This window comes from Quercus robur, chromosome 10 (genome assembly GCF_932294415.1).
Source record: "Quercus robur chromosome 10, dhQueRobu3.1, whole genome shotgun sequence".
NCBI lineage: Eukaryota > Viridiplantae > Streptophyta > Magnoliopsida > Fagales > Fagaceae > Quercus > Quercus robur.
The window spans coordinates 7,973,284-7,994,678 of NC_065543.1; the positions used below are offsets into that span (position 1 = coordinate 7,973,284).

At 32.6% G+C, this 21,395-nt stretch overlaps 2 protein-coding genes across 2 annotated transcripts; both read left to right on the forward strand.

Moving 5' to 3' along the window:
• The first annotated feature begins 520 nt into the window (after positions 1–520).
• On the forward strand, positions 521–4,540 carry LOC126703792 (E3 ubiquitin-protein ligase RSL1-like). Its single transcript, XM_050402863.1, has 2 exons — positions 521–1,131; positions 4,366–4,540. Exons 1-2 carry the CDS (start codon positions 521–523, stop codon positions 4,538–4,540), a joined length of 786 nt encoding a protein of 261 aa, XP_050258820.1.
• Positions 4,541–9,370: 4,830 nt separating this feature from the next.
• On the forward strand, positions 9,371–21,393 carry LOC126702390 (uncharacterized). Its single transcript, XM_050401078.1, has 11 exons — positions 9,371–9,629; positions 9,741–9,916; positions 11,013–11,114; positions 11,204–11,268; positions 11,835–11,933; positions 12,459–12,538; positions 12,636–12,840; positions 15,339–15,394; positions 20,200–20,295; positions 20,451–20,631; positions 21,123–21,393. Exons 1-11 carry the CDS (start codon positions 9,574–9,576, stop codon positions 21,246–21,248), a joined length of 1,242 nt encoding a protein of 413 aa, XP_050257035.1. The 5' UTR covers positions 9,371–9,573; the 3' UTR covers positions 21,249–21,393.
• The last annotated feature ends 2 nt before the right edge of the window (positions 21,394–21,395 follow it).

Sequence of the window (21,395 nt, forward strand, 5' to 3'; positions counted from 1 at the left end):
TTCAGTAGATAAATTGGGAAACACGGGAAAAACAAAACAAAAACCAACAAAATTTGGGACACTACCGCACTGCCTCAATGACATTTTAAGGTTGTGTTTGTTTCAAATTGGGACACATCTGAAAATACTTTCAATGCATAATGTTTAGTATTTTCAGAAGTTTTATTGAAAATTTTAATTTAAAAAAAACACACACACACACAAAGAAGATGGAAAGGAAAAATTTTAATTAAACACCCCCTCCGGGAGAAATTAAAACTCAACGAGACTTGGTCAACTGGACCCATATCCATGTTTGTTCTCGACAGTTATGATAACTAATATCACAATTGAATATTCGTTTGTGTCCATTTCCATTTCCATTTAATGATTGTTCTCGACAGTTATAATAACTTTTATAACATCATTTTGTTATAACTTCCATTTCCATAGTTTAAAAATACAATATTCGTTTTTATAACATCATTTGGAAATGGAAATGGCCCATTTCCAAATCATATTGCAGTAATCGTTTTAGGAAATGGGAAACACGCTAAAGAAAAATGGAAGAGACTTAAAAAAACCCCAAGAAGAGCAAGTAGAGGAAGATCCTGTGTTCACGTGTGAAATATGCATAGAGCCCATGCAATCAAACAAGAAATTCAACAACAATAACAATTGCGTACACCCTTTTTGCATGGATTGCATAGCCAAATACGTCGAGACCCAGATTGACAACAAGGTGGCCAACATTAAATGTCCTAGTTTGTATTGCACGCAATTGTTGGACTCTCTCTTTTGCAGGAGAATCATCTCAAAACCACTATTTGATAAGTGGTGTGATATTCTTTTCGAGTCGACTGTTCTTAAGGTTGAAGAAAAATGCTATTGCCCAGACCCTCAGTGCTCGACTTTGGTACTTAACGAGTGCAAAATTGTGACAAAATCTGAGTGTCCTGTGTGCAAGAAGGAGTTCTGTTTTCAGTGCAAGACTCGATGGCATGCCGGGTATCGATGCAACGAGAGTGGACAGTTGAGAGATGAGAATGATGTTCTGCTTGGAAGGCTTATTGAAGAGAAGAAATGGAGTAGATGTCCCAATTGTGGTCATGCTGTTGAACGTGTTGATGGTTGCAACGACGTCATTTGCAGGTATTTTAACATACATTGTTGGATTTTCTCATCAACCATGATATATACACATGAAACCATTTTTCGAAGGTTATATAGACATGGGTATTTATACCAAATCCTTATTTAATTTAGTCTGCCTTTTTTTAGAAGAATTTAATCTGCCTTTATAAAACTGTGACCATGAGTATTAGATTTAAATATTACTTTTGAAAGATTGAATTTTGATTTAAGGTAAAAAATAAAATAAAAAATGTAGTATCCTTTTAAGTTAATATAATGAAAATATTATTCTTTAGATCCTTTTAATAATTTCTCTATTATTTACATTGTCACATCATATATCTCATCCCTGTTGAAACAACTAAACATGAATCTAGTTTCTTTGATAACATTTGTACTAGAAACTTAGTCGCAGGAATCTTAAATTTTGATTCATTTGCAATATATAGTTCACTCTTTCTTTTATTATTTCCATGTTTTCCAGTGAATATGTCAAAATAAATTGTTTGTTGCTTGAACCATAGGAACTATGGGATTCTATTAAATTCCATTAACAGGAAATCTTAAATCAAACCATAATGATTAGAGTGACATACCAAAACCCAAAAGTCCCTTAGGACCAGGTTGACGAGGGACATGCATAGAATTGGTGTTGGTTTACAATCTACATTGTGGTGGAATGGCAACCAGGGCTGGTGTTATGTCCGTAAGAATATGTTGGCACACTATTAACTCTTGTAACACTTCGAATCTTTGTAAGTCTTGGTTTAGTATTGAAAATATGTCAAAGAGCAAGATAAGTCAAGATTGAAGTTGTGAAAGAAAGTTAGAAACTAGACAGGCACTATACTACATTTTGGCACAAGCTCAATCTATCGAGTTCTACTAAACTCAACTGCTCGAACCTGCTTGATCGAGATTCATGTAGAACAGATCCTAAGGTGTTTTCTATCAAACTTTTGACCAAGGGTTTTGTGGATTACAAGATAAATATAAAAGCAACTCTAGAGAAAGTTTTTCAAGACTTTATGAGAGCCATGTTTCTGTTCACATTTATAATTTTTCCAAACTCTCTTAACACATCAACCAAACTTATATTTTCATACTAAAATGTGGTGATTAAGTGAAGTTGCTGCAACCAATCTACATCCAAGTTGTTGGTTAAACCTTCGGGAGGTTTCTTGGAGTTGTGAACGGATGTTCACATTCAATAAATCTAAAATAGAAGAGTTTGTGGAGATGAAACCATATGTGATTACATCCATAATTTATACTTAAATAGTGATAGATTTAGGGTTATTCTAGTTTTTTTTTTTTTAGAAGAATTCTAGTAAATTTGTTTACCTTGGGATTGTAAGGTTAAATCCCTATAGGTTTTTATTGTGAAACAATTTTTTTCACTAGTTTTCTTGGGTCATTATTTAGTTATCCCTATGTGGTCCATGTTATGTGATGTTTACCAAACTTGAAACATAATTTGGTTAATTACCTACATTTGGATTAAATTGGTTAATCAAATCACAACTGAGGCCTAAAACCCTAACAGCTGGTGGTTGTGAGCCACACATCTTAAAGGCCCTACAGGTCCTTCACTTATTTTCAATAGCTAGGGCCAAGGCTATCCATTAATTTACTTAGCGCACACCCATATTCTAATTCTTCTTTTAGACAACATCAAATTATATCATCGCAGTCCACATTGTCATTCATTATATAAGTACAATTTAAATAAAATATTAAGCATAGTAAGTCAAATTAACATTGACCTTTAGGCGAACATAATCTAACACATTAGGTTTTTTTTTTTTTTTTTTTTTTGAGGGGGATCTAACACATTAGTTATTCATATACTCGCCAAATCTGAAGTAATTCCCTTTTTTGAGGTAGACAGACTTTTAAGTGTTTATAAGAAATTGGATTAATATACGACAAGCAGTTCATTATTTAGAACCTTCGTTCACATTTTGTAAACGAGGAACCCATCTATAAAATTACATTCAAATTTCAATCAGTTTTATGACAATATATTTTTTGGAAATTTATTATGTAGTTCAGAATACAACAATATGGTACTATCTCTTCTCACATAAATAATGAATCTCACTATAAATTATCAATATTCAATATATATATATATATAAATAGAGACCTCATATTAGAGAGTATCAAGTTGTGCCATGTGGCACATTCCTTAAAGTTCTCTTTATTTAGAATTCGAAATCAACAAAGTTTGCATCATATCAAAGTATTAGTTCATTAAATTAGACAATAGAATAAATGCTTATATTAATTATCTATAATTGTACATTAATTATTTATATCAAATGAATTTATATGATTATTTTTATAAACCATATATAAGAGATAATTTTTAGTTGGAATAATAATAATAAATTTAGAATATGACATTCTTACTCATGTTTAGTTGCACTTTGATTGCAATTGACACAAAAGCCATAAAATTAAATATTTGTGAATTCACTAAAATAAATCTTAGTCCTTTAAATTTCCTAACTCCTTTCAGTCACATGTGCGAAATAGAATAAATATATTTATTTTGTTATAGCATAATGAAATTTAAATATTTTTCTCAAAAAAAAAAATTAATATAATTTTTCTACAATTTATATGAGAAATAATAATTGAAGGATATATGCATTTTTTTAGTAGGCATGAAACGTGCTTATCTATATTAACCACTATATCATGTAATTTTTAATTTGTGAACACACACACATATATATATAGTGTGATTTCTATTTTGTCTATAAAATAACTAAAGATTATAAATTTTTACAAGGAAATTTATTCAAAAAAAAATTTATACATCAATAATTGAGGGGTATGAATCATGAATATTTTTATTGGAAATTAAGGTGACATCCAATTAAGTTACAAAATTCTTGGTAAATTTATTGAAATATTGTAGAAAACTAATAATAAGTTACACCGCACATCGTGTAGGAATTTAGCTAGTTTAATTAATAAGAGCTACTATTCTTGTGAGGAAATGAAATACCAATGACTCTGAAGGCCAAGCTACTTGATAATTACTCGCATTTTTTGAAGGACACCACCTCATATTACTCTTGCTTCATTGACCACTTAACTTTTATGTTCTTATAAACTTGAGGTTTGAATTTTTTTTTCTTTCTTTTTTTCTTTTTTCCTTTTTTTCCCATCTTTTACAGATAAGTAAACATAACATGTTTTACTATAGAGTTGATCAAGAATGATTGGTTTTCAATGCAGATGTCAAACTCGTTTTTGCCATAAGTGTGGACAAAAGTCTCATTTTGGCCAATGTGGAGAGAAGGAACTCGAAGAAAATCTTTGCAGTAACATACTTCAATACATATTGGTTGTGTTGACGATGATATCCGTTTATGTGTTCATCAAAAATAATTTATTTCTTATAATGCAATAATTACAATGAGAGATGAGAGATTTAAACTAATTTATATTCTAATTATGGGAGATTTGAGCTAATTTATATTCTAACTATTGACTTATTTTGAAATATTTTATAAGAAATTGTCTTAATGGTTGCGTATAATATTTATTACATGGTATAATATTTAAGTAATTAACTTCAATTATACTTGTGATTACATTTTGCTTCTTCTTCTTTTGTGGATAATTCAATAGTTCAGAAGAAGATATTTGAACTACTAATGTTTTTATTGGAAACACTAGGATCGGTACTAGTTAAGTTACAAGGCTCTTGACAATATAACAATGTAATTTTGGTTTTTAATTTTGGTGTATATATTGAGTTGAAGTTATTGGCAAATAAAATTTAAAATGCTTGGTGTTGCTTTGTAATTCTAAAATATTTTAAGTTTTTTTTTTTCCCTTAACTTTAAACCAATACCAATTGGTGTTAGGGAAATCAAGATTTCATCTTGCCCAAGTATAAACAAAAAATTTTAACATTTAACAACAAGAAATATAATAAGAATCTATACTAAATTAAGATATCAAAAAAGTGCGTCTATTCAATATTAATAAGCTATAAATAAAAGAAAATCAGAAATATTCCTTTTAATACACGCCAATTCAATAAAATAGAAGTCAACGATATTTTGAATTCCAAAAATTATATATGATTTATTTTATAATAAATTGTATTGAAATTTTCCTTTCAATTTATATCATTGATTTTGTAATCATCTTCTTCAAGACCTAGTTTTTACTTTATTCATGGCTAGAAAAGTGTAAAACATTGTAGTTGGTTTTTTCATCATATGCAAATCAAATAAAAAACATATTTACTATCATCTTATATCTCCATTATTCTTCTAACTAAAAAATAATAGTGTTTCTAAGTAAATAATTAAAAAAAAAAAAAAAAAAAACACAAATAGAAGTTCAAAATTACTCAAAACTCAATCGCTTAGCAATATATTCTATAAATATGTCCAATTTATTACAAACTAAATAAAATAAAGCGTCCAAACAGGTCGTTCAATACACAACAACACAACAACATCCAAGTCCCAAATCTTCAACATTTTAACTTGAAAATTGAAACCCCAAACAGGTCGTTCAGAAGCCAAACACAACTTTTTTTTTTTTTTTTGGTATTAGTTCTAATTTAAATTTACAACTTAAATTATTTTTTTGCCCACTCATAATAATCAATAACAAATTGTCACTTACGATTTGTTATAAAAGTATTGTGAAAATACCATGGACATAACATTTCTCTAGCCAAAGTACCAAAGTAGCCAAACACTTTGTCATTAATTTGGGGGAGAAATATCAAGTAGTAATGTGAGTATTAACAAAACCAAATAAATTTATAAATAAATTAATACCGCTAATGACCATATATTTCAAAAATATCAATACCGGTAACAATTAGGAATTTGTATAAAATGTTTTTTTTTTTTTTTGGTGAGGGATCATCAACTATAAGAATGAGTTAGACAATTGTTTTATTTTTCAAACCCCCTTTGTCTTCACTTGGTTCCGTTTCTAATTGGTGTTGCCTTCTAAACAGACACACGTTGCCCAATAATTTTCAGGTTTTTTTTTTTTTTTTGAGTCGGAATTTTTTAAGTTATGACTACTTTTTGGGAATACAAACTAACATGGAAACTATGTTTGTCAGCACAAATGATCTATGTGTGAGACAAACTTGAGTAAATCTAGTGCCACACATTTTGGCACAACAAATGCCACAACTCGTCATATGGCGAGTTGTGGTTGGTGGAGTGATGGTGTTGTTGTGCCAAAATGTGTGGCACCAGACTTATTCGACAGAACTTTGTACCAAAAAGATGTACCCTGTCATTGACTAAACTAATAGAACTTCAAAAGTACAAAGATACAACCAAGAAAAGAGGAACAATACACCAAAACCACAATTTATTGATGTTTTGAATCAAAATATAAGATCGCATAAGTAGAGAAGATATTAAATTACAATACTCCTAAATTAAGTTACAAAACTACTCCTAGATAATTCATGTGAGGTGAAGTGCACTTACAAATATGAAAGTATCCTTCCATTGATCATGTAGTAGGTGAGGCCATTTTTTTTCCAAGATTTGACCAACTTTTTTTTTTTTTTTTGGCTAAGAGTATAGCCATGTGTTTCTAGGACCTCTAAATATGCATATGCTAGTTTTCCTATGAAAACGTCAACCATTTATTTCGGAGAAAAATCTTAAACCGTAGTAGACAGGGGCATTTCCATCCAAAATTTAACTGACCTTTTTTTTTTCTTCACAAAAAAGCATTGCTATATCATATATGTTTTTAGGACCTTTAAATATGCTATTTGCAAGTTTTCGAGTACAAACATCAACCATTATTTTAGACAAAAATCTTAACTCATAGTAGGTGGGGGCATTTTCGTCCAAAATTTGACCAACTTTTTTCGCAAAATAGAATTGTCATATGTTTCTTGGACCTCTAAATATGCTTTGTGCAAGTTTCTAGGGAAAATGTTGACCTTTTATTTTGGATTAAAATCTTAATCTGTAGTAGGCAGGGGCATTTTTGTTTGAAATTTTACCAACTTTTTATTTTTATTTTTATTTTTGGTTGCAAAAGAGCATTGTCATATGTTTCTAGGACATCTAAATGTGCTATGTGCAAGTTTTCGGGTAAAAACATCAACTATTTATTTTGGACGAAAATCTTAACCCATACTAGGTGAGGGCATCTTCATTCCAAATTTGACAAATTTTTTTTTCCTGCAAAACAACATTGTCATATGTTTCTAGGACCTCTAAATATGCTATGTGCAAGTTTTAGGGTGAAAACGTTGACCTTTTAATTTCAAACGAAAATCTTAATCCATCATAGGTGGGGGCATTTTCATACGAGATTTGATAGACATTTTTTCACAAGAGAGTACTGCCATATGTTTCTAGGACCTCTAAATATGCATATGCTAGTTTTCCTATGAAAACATCAACCATTTATTTTGGAGAAAAATCTTAAACCGTAGTAGACAAGGGCATTTCCATCCAAAATTTAACCGACCTTTTTTTTCTTTTTCCTTTTTTAATAACAAAAGAGCATTGCTATATCATATATGTTTTTAGGACCTTTAAATATGCTATGTGCAAGTTTTCAAGCACAAACATCAACCATTATTTTAGACAAAAATCTTAACTTGTAGTAGGTGGGGGCATTTTCATCCAAAATTTGACCAACTTTTTTCGCAAAATAGAACTGTCATATGTTTCTTGGACCTCTAAATATGCTTTGTGCAAGTTTTTGGGGAAAATATTAACCTTTTATTTTGGATTAAAATCTTAATCTGTAGTAGGTAAGGGCATTTTTGTTTGAAATTTTACCAACCATTTTTTTTTTTGCAAAAGAGCATTGCCATATGTTTCTAGGACATCTAAATGTGATATGTGCAAGTTTTCGGGTAAAAACATCAACTATTTATTTTGGATGAAAATCTTAACCCATACTAGGTGAGGGCATCTTCGTCCTAAATTTGACCAATTCTTTTATTCTTTTTTCCACAAAACAGCATTGTCATATGTTTCTAGGACCTCTAAATATGCTATGTGCAAGTTTTAGGGCAAAAACGTTGACCTTTTAATTTCAGATCTATCATAGGTGGGGGCATTTTCTTATGAGATTTGATAGACATTTTTTCACAAGAGAGCATTGCCATATGTTTCTAGGACCTCTAAATATGCTATGAGCAAGTTCTTGAGCGAAAACATTGATCTATTATATACGAAAATATTAACCTACAGTAGATGACTGAATTTTCATTTTCATTTGAAAACTTTTTTTCCCACAAAAAATAGTATTGCCATATGTTTCTAGTACATCTAAATATGCTATGTGCTAGTTTTTGAGTGACAAAGTTGACCTTTCATTTCAGACAAAAAGATTAATCCATAGTAAAGGGCATTTTGGTTTGAAATTTGCCCCCTTTTTTTTTTTTTTCAAAAGAGCATTTTCAAATGTTTATAGGACTTCTAAATATGCAATGTGCAAGTTTTCGGGCAAAAACATCAACCTTGTATTTTGGAAGAAAATCTCAACTCGTAGTAAGTAGGGGCATTTTCATCCGAAATTTGATCGATTTTTTTTTTTTTACAAAAAAGCATTTCCTAGTGGAACTCAAGTTGCAGAGACCTGAGTCTTTCACAGTAACACTATTAATTTTATTTTATTTTTGGCTAAAATGACCAAAACACTTTGGATCTGTTAGCAAATTGGAACGAATAACCCCCTATTCCACCTCGAGACAAATTTTAGACTGTTTTAGTCTTTTTCAGTGATTCTGGCTCATTTTGGCAAATATTAGCTGGTATGAAAATTTTGCTTGTTACAAATCCATTCACATTTATTGTCCATTTGGTAAAGATTATTTTTACTAACTTATTTTACTATTCAGCTTATTTTTGTTAATATTCATAAGTCCCACTACACTTTTAGATACTATTCATAGGTCCCATTGTACTATTTCAGCTAATTGTTAGCTTTATCTAAAATACTTTCAGTAAAAAGTTTTTAATTTTAACAAAATAAATAGATCCCAAACAGACTCTTAATGTTTCTTTTGATAGTATCTAAAGTTTTTTTTTTTTTTTTTGGAAACAATAGTATCTAAAGTTTTAATTTCAAAAGAAAATAAATCACATCCCAAAAAATTTTTAAAGTGCAAAGTGTAATATGAATATAATTTAGGGGTAAAATGTAATTTCACTTTGTAGTATTACTTTACATTTAAATTCAACATAGAAGCATTTAAATTGAAAACATAGTCTTTTCTAGCCAGACCTAGAAGCATGTTTAAATTCAAAAGTTTGAGAGCGGTGAGAGAAATGTGAGAAAGTGTGTGGTAGTACTGGTACAGAGTTGCGATAACTGGAGGTGGTGGTGGTGGTGGGTTCAAGCCGATACACGGCGGCATTTTGGACGATACGAAACAGAGGGGTACTTTTCACCGGTCTCAACACCGGAACCCATTAGATGGACATGGAGACCGTTCCGTCCTCAGCCTCCATCGATCTCCACACTATCCGGCGGTCTCTCTCTCTCTCTCTCTCTCACTCTCAATTGAATTTTTAAACTATTTTTTTTTTTACTTTTAATTATTTAATTTAATTATTATTTATTATTGCTGCTATCTAATTTAGTCGGATAAGAGAGCTGGCAGAGCTTCACGACGATGATGTTCCCGACCTAACAACAACTACCTCAGATTCCGATGAGAAACTACTCCGAGATTTCACTCTCGACTTCGACAATAAAGTGAATCAGATTGTGTTAGACTCCACTTCGCATGTTGCTTCCTTAACCCTTCAAGATTTTGGTATGTCCCTACTCCTAATCCTGCAATATTTTTTTTCTCACATCAATAGTTGAAAGAGAAATGCTAGTTATACTACATTTAACATTTTCACTATACTTTCACTACACAAATCGTAGCTTGTAAGTTGTTATTGGTTCCTGATTTGAATCGGCAACTCGAATTACTTTTTTGCTCACCACCCGTAACGACTAATAACAACCTGCCATTTTGGATTTTTTGAGAAAATGTTATGGACATAGCATTTCTCATAGTTGAAAACATCAAGAGATGTCAGTTGAGTTACAAAGTTCTTGACACTTTTTACTTCCTTATTTTGTAAGGTAAGTGATGCAGGACAAAAGAGAAGATAAAAGAACAAGAAAATTAAAATAATAAGCACTTAGGGGTCGCTTGGAATCAACACCAAGTAAAACTTAGGCATCAGCACCTAACTATTGGAAAATCTCTAATATGAATTTCATTAATCAATGTCTATTCTGCATAATACAAATAAAACCAGGCTCTTGTATAGAGCTAGAGCTTCTAGGAAATAAAGAGATAAAAGATAACAACTAATGAAATCTATTCCCTATCTGAATAAAAGTACAATTATTCAATTTCCTATGAGATAAATACAAAAATCTGAAAATATGAATTCTAAAATAATGTTGGTTTTGCTCCTACATCAGTAAGGTACCGAATTTGGGTGTACAGGGTTTTTGGAGAATGAAGTGAGTCAGGGCCACACAAATGAAAAATTGCATTGCGAAACAGAACGATACTTTTGAATGACATATGTAACTATGTTTGATATAAAAATGGTGCCTTTTATATAACGGGATCTTTGTACTGAAGTTCATTTTTCTACCTTTTTAGGTGAACAAGTTCACTTTTTGAGTCAGATATAACACTTTGGCATGTTAATATGCTTGAATGAAAAGATATAAAAATTCTATGTATGTATATTCTTTTTCCTTTTTGTTTGTTCCATTTTCTTAAGCAGATCAAACCTAGGATAACTTCTTTGGGTTCTTATTCATTTTTTCCATTGTCTTTTCTCTCTCTCTCTCTCTCTCTAGCTTTCTCTTGATTCTGAATTGGTTTGCACTTGATATAGATGCATACTTTGAACGTCTAAAAGAGGAGCTTAACATGGTGGAGGCTGAAAGTACCAAGATCTCCAATGAAATTGAGATTCTTGCTAGAACCAACATGGAAGGCAAAGATCAGTATTGACTTTTTATGTACAAACCAGTCTGCATACACTCAGGTTTTTTTATTAAGTTTGTTTCCTCTTTTTTATTGCAGATTCTACCCAATTGGAGACATGTCTTGAAAGGTTGGATTGTGATTTAGATTCTATTACATCACAGGTCAGTTATCTATTAAAGATATATTATTAGAAATCTTAATTTAGTTCTTTTGGTGACATATTAGCCCATGATTAAGCTGAAAGTATGGGCCTAGAGTGGGTAGCATTTGAACAAGAGTCAACCCTGATTACTGGGTTGAACAAGAGCTGAACCATTTTGAAGGGATTAAAAAATGTCTTTTGCCCACTTTAAACAAAGAAGTGAGAGAATAGCGAGCTCATGTGCACACACACTAAAGGATAGTGACAGAATTTCTAAGAGCCTTGTGGCTCGACTGGCATCTCCCGGTTCCAACGGGGACATCTAGGTTCAAATCCCCCTCTACGCTATTGTAACCATTGAATTATTCCAAAAAAAAAAAAAAAAAAAAAAAAACATAATAAAAAGAAGATGAATAACAAGAAGAACGTGACGGAGTTTTTTCTTCATAACATGGACAATGTGAATGAAACAATACTAATGGGCATGTCAAAATTCTAATTCTACCCAACACTTGGTACTTATATATCAAGCTCTATTTGAGGCAATCTGAATTCTAAACCCTGGGCTCCTATGCCATTTTGTAGGGTCTGGAGAAAGTAAAAGCAGGTGCAAATGCTAATTGCCCTACATATGGAGATGATGAATCAAGCTTGATAAATGAGCCTATAGACCATAAGTTGGAGGTTTTGTTCGTTATAATTATTTTGTTTGATACTGTTTGCTTTCTGGGAGTTGCATTAGTTTTGTATACTTTTGTTGAGAGTTTGCAATCATTTTTGATAGGTAAAATATATGAAAGTACGATAGAGTTTGCAATCATATTCCCAAAAATTTAAACTTAATGGTTTCTGTAATGTCTAATTCTATTTTACTCTTAACAAACCTCTTGTTAATTTTTGCTTATACAATATAGTCAAAATGTTAATCTTCCCCAAATCATATAACATTGTATTTATCCTGCATGTTGTACTTCACTATTCATCTGAGAATTTTTAATTTTTAATTTTTTTTATAAGTAAAGGAAATTTTATTCAAGAACTTAATAATGAGTCACCCGAGTATACAGGAACTAGGAAGTATACAGTAGGAGACCAAAATAATCAAATACAAAGAATTTTTAATCTTTAGTTAATGATATTGACCATGTGGTCCATTATACCATGTAAGGAGGGTTTTTAATTTTTAATTTTTTTTGGTTTACCTTACAGCTATTGGAACTTGAAGTTGAGATTGAGAGGAACAAAACAGCTTTAAAGTCTTTGCAGGATCTTGATCATATGTACAGATGGTAACTCAGCCACAGTGGGATTGCATCTTTTTTATTTTATTTGTTTGTGTGCGTGCCTTGTACACATGCCTTATATGTGTTCATTTAACCATTACAGGTTTGATGCCATAGAACAGATTGAGGATTTGTTGACAGGTGTAAAGGTCACTGCATTCACCGAAAACTGCATTAGGTTGTCATTGCAGACACATATCCCAAAATTAGAAGGCTCACGAAAGATTGAAGGCATTGAACCATCTGTACTGAATCATGAGTTACTAATAGAAGTTTTGGAGGGGACGATGGAGCTAAAGAGTATCGAGGTATTAGAATACATTTTTATTCCATGATTTCTGTAGGAATATCTTGTCCAATCAGAATTAAGAATTAGATAATCTACTTTAACATTACAGACTTTGCAGCATTTACAATGGTGATTGGTGAAGCACCTGTATTTGTAATGACTAATGAGCCTAGAATTGTATTATCAAGATTTAGCTGAACCAACCAAGAATGACTTATGTAAAAGAGAACAAAAGAGAAGTTAGCTAACATCATAATAAGTGTAAAATTTTTGTTAATACTCATATTTTAGAATGTGGGGGATGAGTTCAAACACCATTTGGTGGGATGGGTAAGGTCTGCACTCTTGTTGCTAATGGAGGATTGGGGATTAGGAAGCTTACTACCTTTAATCAGGCTCTCTTGGGAAAGTGGCTATGGAAGTTTTGGGTTGAGGAATCTTGGCTTTGGAGATGGTTAGTCATATCAAAATTTGGAGAGGACTGGGGTTGGAGGAGTTCATAGTCAGTCTAAGGTGCCTGTGGTTGTGGTCCATGGAATATTAGGATGGGTTGGGAGAGGTATGCTTAGCATATTCTTTCTGAGGTTGGACTCGGGAACCGGATTTGCTTTTGACATGATTGTTGGTGTGGTGACCAGCCCTTGAGAGTGGCTTTTACTGCATGTATGATAGTTCTATTGACAAAAATGCTTCGGTGGTGTGTCTATTGGTGAGGAAGTCTGAGGAGGGGCAAAGTTGGGACGTTAAATTCTATCGGGTTTTAATGATTGAGAGTTGGACTTGGTAGCTAGCTGCTTTTCTACAGATTTTGGAGTCCCACATTTCATTTAGAGAGGATGAAGACCAAGTGACGTGGAGTTTGAAGAAGAATGGAGAGTTTGATATTCATTCTTTCACTTTGCTTTAAGGGGGTCTGCATTTGCCATTTTCCCTTGGAAAGGAATTTAGAATGTGAAGACCCCATGGAGGGTTTCCTTTACGTTTGGATGATGGTTTGGAGGAAGATTCTCGCTTGTATTAATCTTTTGGAAGAGAAGCTACAGTATAGTGGTCTCGTGTTGCATGTGCCAGTTTAGTGGGGAGACAGTGGAGCACCTTTGTTGCATTGTAATGTGGCCTATAAATTGTGGAGCTTTGTCTTCAGATCTTTTAGGATCTAGTAGGTTTTATTGGAGAGAATGATTTATCTTATGTTTGGCTGGAGTAATTAAATGGGTGAACATTCTTTGGATGTTTGGGACTTGATTTTGATATGCTTGATGTGGATCATATGACGAGAATGCAATAGGAGAATGTTTGAGGATGAGGAGAGTTTGGGGGATAAGCTTCTAGCCACCTTCATAGGCTCTCTGTTTGATTGGTCTCGGGTAAGGGGCTTTATGCATAGAGATTCCATTCTGTTGTTGTTAGAATCTTTTTCCTTTTGTACATAATTCTTTTGTATTTTTTGTAATTTTTTAGGCTACTTTGTGCCCATTCTAAAAACAGTTCAATGGTTCTTAAGGGGCAAGCTTGGAGAACTAGGTGATGCTTGCTCTGTCTCTTACTTGGATGGTTGACTACTTGTCTGTTTCTAGTAAATTGTTTTGTTTGAATTCAAGATTGATTATCCAATACAATTATTATTATTTTTGGTTAACAGATGAATTCAGTTTTCTATGGGATTCCAATGAAAATTAATGTTTGTATATATTCACTTTTGACTGTTCAATGGTTATAAATTCCTCTCTTAGTTTCTGGTAATGTATAGCAATTGTCTTTTCTGCTTTGGTGATTGTCTAAGGGTAAAATAATATACACAACCCAAAACCTTAGTCCCAAAACTTTGGGGATTAGATATGGATCCTTAGCAGACTTACTGGGTGGCCAACTGTATTCCTTTTTGCCATTTTATCCTATCCAACATTGTAGTCAACGTCACTTTTTAAATTAATATGTCATTTCTTACTATTACCAATGTTATTAGCTGTTTTCTAACTAACTAACAGCTTACTCACTTACATCCTCATTCAACTACCAAGTACATACAATTAAGCTACAATTGAATGCTCATCATATCCCTTTCCTAGCTGCTTGCCTGCACCAAGCTCAGCAGTCACAGTCTTCTACTTCACTGCCTGCTGCTTCTTTTTACTCTATTGCTGCAATGCCGTTGCTTGTGTCTTGGTGACAGTAACCTCAACACTAAGCACTTGTCAATTAGAAATTAGCAATGTAGATGCCCCTGCATCATTTGTGAAGCTTTTTGAGCTATAAGGCGAGTAATTAAAGGAGTTTTACGTTATGCATTGTTGCGCTCTTTTAGCTTATGCTTGCACATTGTGGTTGATTATGTAAGTTGTAGGAGTTGAGTTGCCTTGGTGGCCCTTGGTTTCTAGTATAAGTTCTCAAAATTTTGATTATGTTATGCAACTTCTTATAGGTAATAAGTAGTTTCTTCAATAATTTAATATCAGCTACATACCCTATTGCTTTTTTCTTTTTTGGTTAATTATAGATGTTCATGTTGTTTGCCAGATATTTCCAAATGATGTATACGTAATTGACATTCTTGATGCTGCAAAGTCTCTCAGGTTTGTATTTGGCATTTCTCTGTTAAGTTTAAACTTATTTTCTCTTGGAAACTTTTCTTTTTGCCGAATATGTTTTTGAACCATAATGCAAGAACCTGTATCATAGTTTTTTGTTCCTAATTTTGAACAAAAAGAAGGTTAACTTGAGTGTTATATTGATTTTCATCCTTATATAGTTGAAAGTTAATGTTACAATGAAGCCCTTTAAGTTGAGAGTAAATTTTTTGCATCATTGGCAACTTCTATAAAGTTGATGGCACTTAACATAGAAAAGGTAAAATTTCCCTTGTTGCATATGTTGGGAACTCATATGGATTGCTGGGAGTGATGAAGCTCTGCTTCTGATGATAACCCTATGTGACTGGGTCAAGCCCCATTGAACATTGTAGAGAGTTTGGATTGGAGCCATTTCATTCACGGTAAAGTCTTATGTCACTAAGGTTTCCTTAGGGAAACATTTATTGAGGTATATGCAAAATTATAAAATAGTTTGTTTTACGAGAGTAGGTCTTTGAAGTGTTGTGTCATATACCTTCTTTTATTACTGTTTATCTTGGTAAAAATGTGTTTAGGGTTTGTTTTACATAAATATTATTTATATATATGTTAGTCATATACTAGATAATATTACTGTTTTTCCCTTAATTAAATACTCACTCATGACAGTCCCCACCAAGTTGGGATGTATGTATCATTCAATCCCAACTTGTCACATAATAAATTCAACTAAGTCCTACACAAGCTTTGGTAAACATATCAGCTATTTGGGCTCCTGTAGAGATATATGGAGTATCAATTACACGACTTTCCACACTCTCGAGAACAAGGTGACAATCAACTTTTGTTTGCTTGGTTTGCTCATGGACACAGGATTCGAGGTAGTGTGAATTCCTGCTTGATTGTCGCAATACATAGTCATAGGCAACTTCACATCAAACCTTAATTCCACTAGTAAATGCTCAATCTGCATAACCTTGCATGATGTGTGTGTCATTGCTCTGTACTCAACTTTTGTTAGATCTGGATACAAAAGTTTGTTTCATACTCTTCCAAGTAATCAAGTTAATCAAGTTTCCTCCTAGAAAGATGCAATAGATAGTAGTGAATCTTCTAAATGAGGGAGATCCTACCTAATTTGATTTAGGTGACCATTAGATTTATACAAAAGACCACAACCTGGATGTACTTTAAGATACCTCACTATTTGAATGACTGCCTCTAAATGTGGAAGACAAGAAGGTGCCATGTATTAGCTCACAACACTATTTGCAAATGATATATTTGGGCTAGTAATTGTGAGATAATTCAACTTGCCAACTAGATGATATCTCTCATGATTAGATAATGGTGCCGTTTGGATTCGGCTGAAACTTGCGTCTAGCGTCTGCGTTCCTTTTTTTTTTTTTTTTTTTTTTCATTTCACGTGTTTTGCAGAAAGGAGGGGACAAATAACACTGTAGCAGTACTGTTTATGGGACCCACAGCCACTTTATTCATAAAAAAATATTAAAAATGGGTCCCAAAGTACTATTTACACATTTAAAAATTATTTTGCTACAGTATTTTCAGTTTTCAGTTTCAGCAACAATAAGTTCAATCCAAATGGACCCAATAGCTCTCACTGATCAATATACAATTTGACAATAAGACGCTTCTACTATTTTAGAGCCTAACAAACTAGTTTAAAAAATGTCCAGCATGTACTTTCTTTATGACAAATTGATGACTTCTTTAGATTGTGCTACCTCAATACTTAAGAGATACGGAAGCTTGTTTATCCTTTGTTTGAAATGAGTTATGAAGAAATGTATTCGAATCATCAATGCCCTTCCAATAGCTCTCGCTGATCGATATACAATTTGACAATAAGACGCTTCTACTATTTTAGAGCCTAACAAACTAGTTTAAAAAATGTCTAGCATGTACTTTCTTTATGACAAATTGATGACTTCTTTAGATTGTGCTACCTCAATACTTAAGAGATACAAAAGCTTGTTTATCCTTTGTTTGAAATGAGTTATGAAGAAATGTATTCGAATCATCAATGCCCTTCTTGTCATCACCCATGATAATAATATGATCAACTTATTAACATAATCTTCCCTCTCTTAAAGGTGTAAGAAAACAAAAAGTGATCAGATTGAGAACATTGAAATCCAAACTTGATTATTGCTTCACTAAATTTATCAGACCAAGCCCTAGGAGAATGCTTAAGACCATTGATGGCTTCACATAGCTACACACCTTCCCAACAAACCTTGGTGGTTGCTCTATATAGACCTCTTCCTACAATGTAGAAAATTCAAATCATTTTAGACACCTAATTGAAAGAGTGGCCAGCTCATTTTTTGTTCAATTTATTTTAATTTTAGCTATTTTGGTTTTATCCCAAAGCGATCTACCATGGAAGCTATCTACCATATAAAGAAGCCTATAAAAATCTTCATGTGTGTGTGTGTGTCTATTTATTGATATTGACTTAAAGCTATGTGGTGCATTATTGGTACCCATACAGTATAATTTCAGCAAATGAAAGTAAATATTGAGTCAATGCCAAGTTGGAAATTTGGAGGGATGCTTTAGAAGCTAAAGTCTTTAGGTTAATAAGGACTAAAACATAGTACATAGAGTGCAGGTTTAGTAAAAATATAAACAAAGATGAAGGAGTGTAAAACTCGATATTTAAGAGATATAAAAAAGTAAATGTTTTCAATATCTTGGATCGATAATTTATAAGGATGTATAGATTGAAAAGGATGTGACCCATAGATTGAAAAGTAAGGTGGATGAGGTGCAGAAGTGTATTAGGAGCACTCTATGATCCTAGAATACCAATTGAGTTGAAAGGGAAAATTTGATAAGATTACTATAAATGACCAGCTATGCTCTGTGGTCTTGAATGTTGGGCTGAATAAACATAGTTAATATGAGAATGTTGAGGTGGATATGTGGAAATTCAAGCAAAGATAGAATACGAATGAAGAAATTCACTTACAGGTAGGGGTGGCTCCTTTGGATGAGAAAATGAAAGGGAGTCACTTGAAATAACCATCAATTAACGCAAAATGAGATAAAGTTGATTTGTGTGTAAAGCAGAGTAATTAATGCACCAATTAGACAAAGTTGATTCATGTCGAGGGTACAAAAAGAGGCAGAGGAAGAGCCAAAATATCATTGTTAGAATTAGTAAAATAATCATGTCAGTTTTTTTATTTTTTGATAAGAAAAATAATCGTGTTAAATAAAGAGATTTTGGACAAGATAGAATGGTAGAGAAGATTACATGTGGCTGACCTCAATTTGGTTTGTTGAGAATCCATGGTTGACTCCAAAATGTTGGGGCTTTGGTTTCGGTGATATATATATATATTTATATGAGTATCATATGGGCTAAAACCTCTAAGTAGGTAGTACAATATCAAAGAAGTAACTATTTAGTAGGGGCCATTGTTGTAGGTGCAAAAGAATTCATGGAGGGTTTTGTAGCGGGGGCCACCGTTGCAAGGGTGGATTTGGCTGGGTCTAGGAAGGGTTTGGTTGCCAACTGTTTTACAGTTTCTGTGGCAGTCGATGAACATGATTTATTATTTCTACGGTTTTAGGTTGTCTTTTTATAAATATAATATTAATATATCATTATAGTCAATTATTTTATTACCAATAAAAATATGTACTTCTGGATTTCTAATTCTATTGCGAACTCTGGTGTTCTGTTTATTTCAGCACTCTAAAAAGGTTTATCTTGCGTCTATCTAAATTCATTGGTTTCAATGGACAATCAATGCATATCTTTCCCTTATATTTCTCCTGACCTCATCATTTTGTATTAGAGTTAAAGACAATCCATTGCTTTGCAATAAAGATAACAAAAGTTGACAAATGATATTAGAGCCAACTAGTAGCACCATGTGGCTCAAAGGCACTAAGGCACAATTTGGGTCCTATGGACATCTGGGAATGGGATATAAGTAGGAGATTGTGACCCTGAGATTGTTTGGATTTAATATGAGTGTTGCACGGTTGTGTGTTGACTCCTACATCGGGAATGTAGTAGGTCGAGCTGGGCTATAAAGCAACTTGACTAGTCCTTTTGTGTGCCACCCTTTTTGTGGGATGTGGAAAGATGTGGGTAATCTTTATGTATAGTTTATATAGATTGTTCCATTAGAAGTTAGAATGTGATAAAGTGGTCTTAAGTTTTGGCCTAGGTTTGCCCTTTTTTTTTATAAGTGGTTTTGCCTAATTTTTTATTTATTTATAAATGTATGAGGGTTAGTTAATTGTTGGAGGGCTAAACAAAGAGAGAAAAGGTAGCTAGTTTTCGTATTTGCTTAGTGGGGCTTAAGTGTACCACCTTTAGTTTGAGCAATCTTGAATTATGGTTCCTTGGACAGTTGTGCATTATGGTAACTATGCTCTGCCTTATACCTTGCTACAATCAACTGTTATCTTCTTCTATTCGTAACCAGTAACTAGTATCAAGGGGCCATTAGATGGGAATGCCTGATTAAAATGGTTTTGTCTAACTGGTGTTGGTTAGTGCTCCCTTCAGAAGCCATACTTTGGATATCATTTTGTTGTAGCATTTGATTCAGATATCTCAAAACTGTAATTCACTTTAACTATATGATCATAAGTTCATCCTTGATATTTTCAATTGTTCAATGATGCTCCATTTCTTTTTATTTATTGCTCAGCAAGATTTCTTTCTGCAAAGGCTTTTTGAATAGATTAATCTTTTTATAAACTTGGTGAAACAAAACCAATCAGCATATTATCTGACTCAATTCATGCAAACCATGCAGTAAGTCTTCATTGCAGTGGTTTATAACAAAAATACAAGACAGAATTACCCTCTGCACTTTGAGGCATCTTGTGGTAAAGAGTGCGAATAAATCTAGGTGAGACTTGTCTTTTAAAACTGTAGTTCTGATGTTCTGACTTTTTGCTGAAGGTCAAGTAAATAGAATTATTGGTTTCGTGTTAAATTTCTGGTTTGCTATATTGTACTATCTTTTTCATGTGGAGTTTTTACACGAACAAATTTCCATTGCAGATTCTCACTTGAGTACTTGGATGGAGATGAGACTATAATAGCTCATATGGCTGGGGCAGTTGATGCGTTTATAAAGATTTCTCAAGATTGGCCAATTTTAAGTTCTCCGTTGAAGCTGATATCTCTCAAGAGCTCAGATCATTCGAAGGAGATCTCTTTAACTTTTCTATGCAAAGCTGAGGTGAGTGTTATTTATTTATTCTTTTTAAAATTTTCCACATATTTCCTTTTTAATTTTAAATTATAGCTATTAGATGAAAGAAAGTTCTCATATTTTCAAACTTTTGATCTCTCAATAGAAGCCTTACCTTAGCTATTTTGTTGTGCATTTGTGCGTATATATCTATATTTGAAAAAAAATTAATGATTTGGTTCCTAAAATAGGAAAATAACTCATCAACATAAAGTAGTCACCTTTTGGAGAACATAAAACTCCCTTTGGTTTCTGGAAAGAGCAATTATTCCTGTTTAGGTTTCTAAGAGAAGCATAGGCATTTCTGGAGGCTTTGTTTCATTAACTCGTACCCTTTTTTCTCATTTTTCTTGCAATAATGTAGTACAGAAGCTATTAAATATCTCTGTAGCAGCTGCAAAAATGAACTCCGTATGTAATTGTTTAATATCCAAACTGAAATTTGTCCTTCTCTGGGTTGCTTAATTTTGATCTGCTAGGAAGCGGCAAACTCATTGGATATACACATACGGCAGGATATATCAAGCTTCGTCGATGCTATTGAAAAGATACTTGTAGAACAAATGCACTTGGAACTCCATTTTGATGATTCTTCAAAAAAATGATTGCTATTACTCTGAAATCGGTTCAGTAATGTCTAATACTTTGTGAATTTTTATGTTGTGTATATATTTAGAATTTGGTTGAAACTTTTTGCTCATGGAATATTATTAAGTTGAATTTTCATTACTCAGACTTAAAAGGTTACAATT

Excerpts from the sequence above, each read along its gene's own strand:
- LOC126702390 (XM_050401078.1), top strand. The coding sequence starts at position 9,574 with ATGGACATGGAGACCGTTCCGTCCTCAGCCTCCATCGATCTCCACACT. Across the intron at positions 11,269-11,834 it reads TAGATTCTATTACATCACAG|GGTCTGGAGAAAGTAAAAGC; the intron begins GTCAGTTATCTA and ends GCCATTTTGTAG. Across the intron at positions 12,539-12,635 it reads CTTGATCATATGTACAGATG|GTTTGATGCCATAGAACAGA; the intron begins GTAACTCAGCCA and ends TAACCATTACAG.
- LOC126703792 (XM_050402863.1), top strand. The coding sequence starts at position 521 with ATGGGAAACACGCTAAAGAAAAATGGAAGAGACTTAAAAAAACCCCAA. Across the intron at positions 1,132-4,365 it reads TGCAACGACGTCATTTGCAG|ATGTCAAACTCGTTTTTGCC; the intron begins GTATTTTAACAT and ends TTTTCAATGCAG.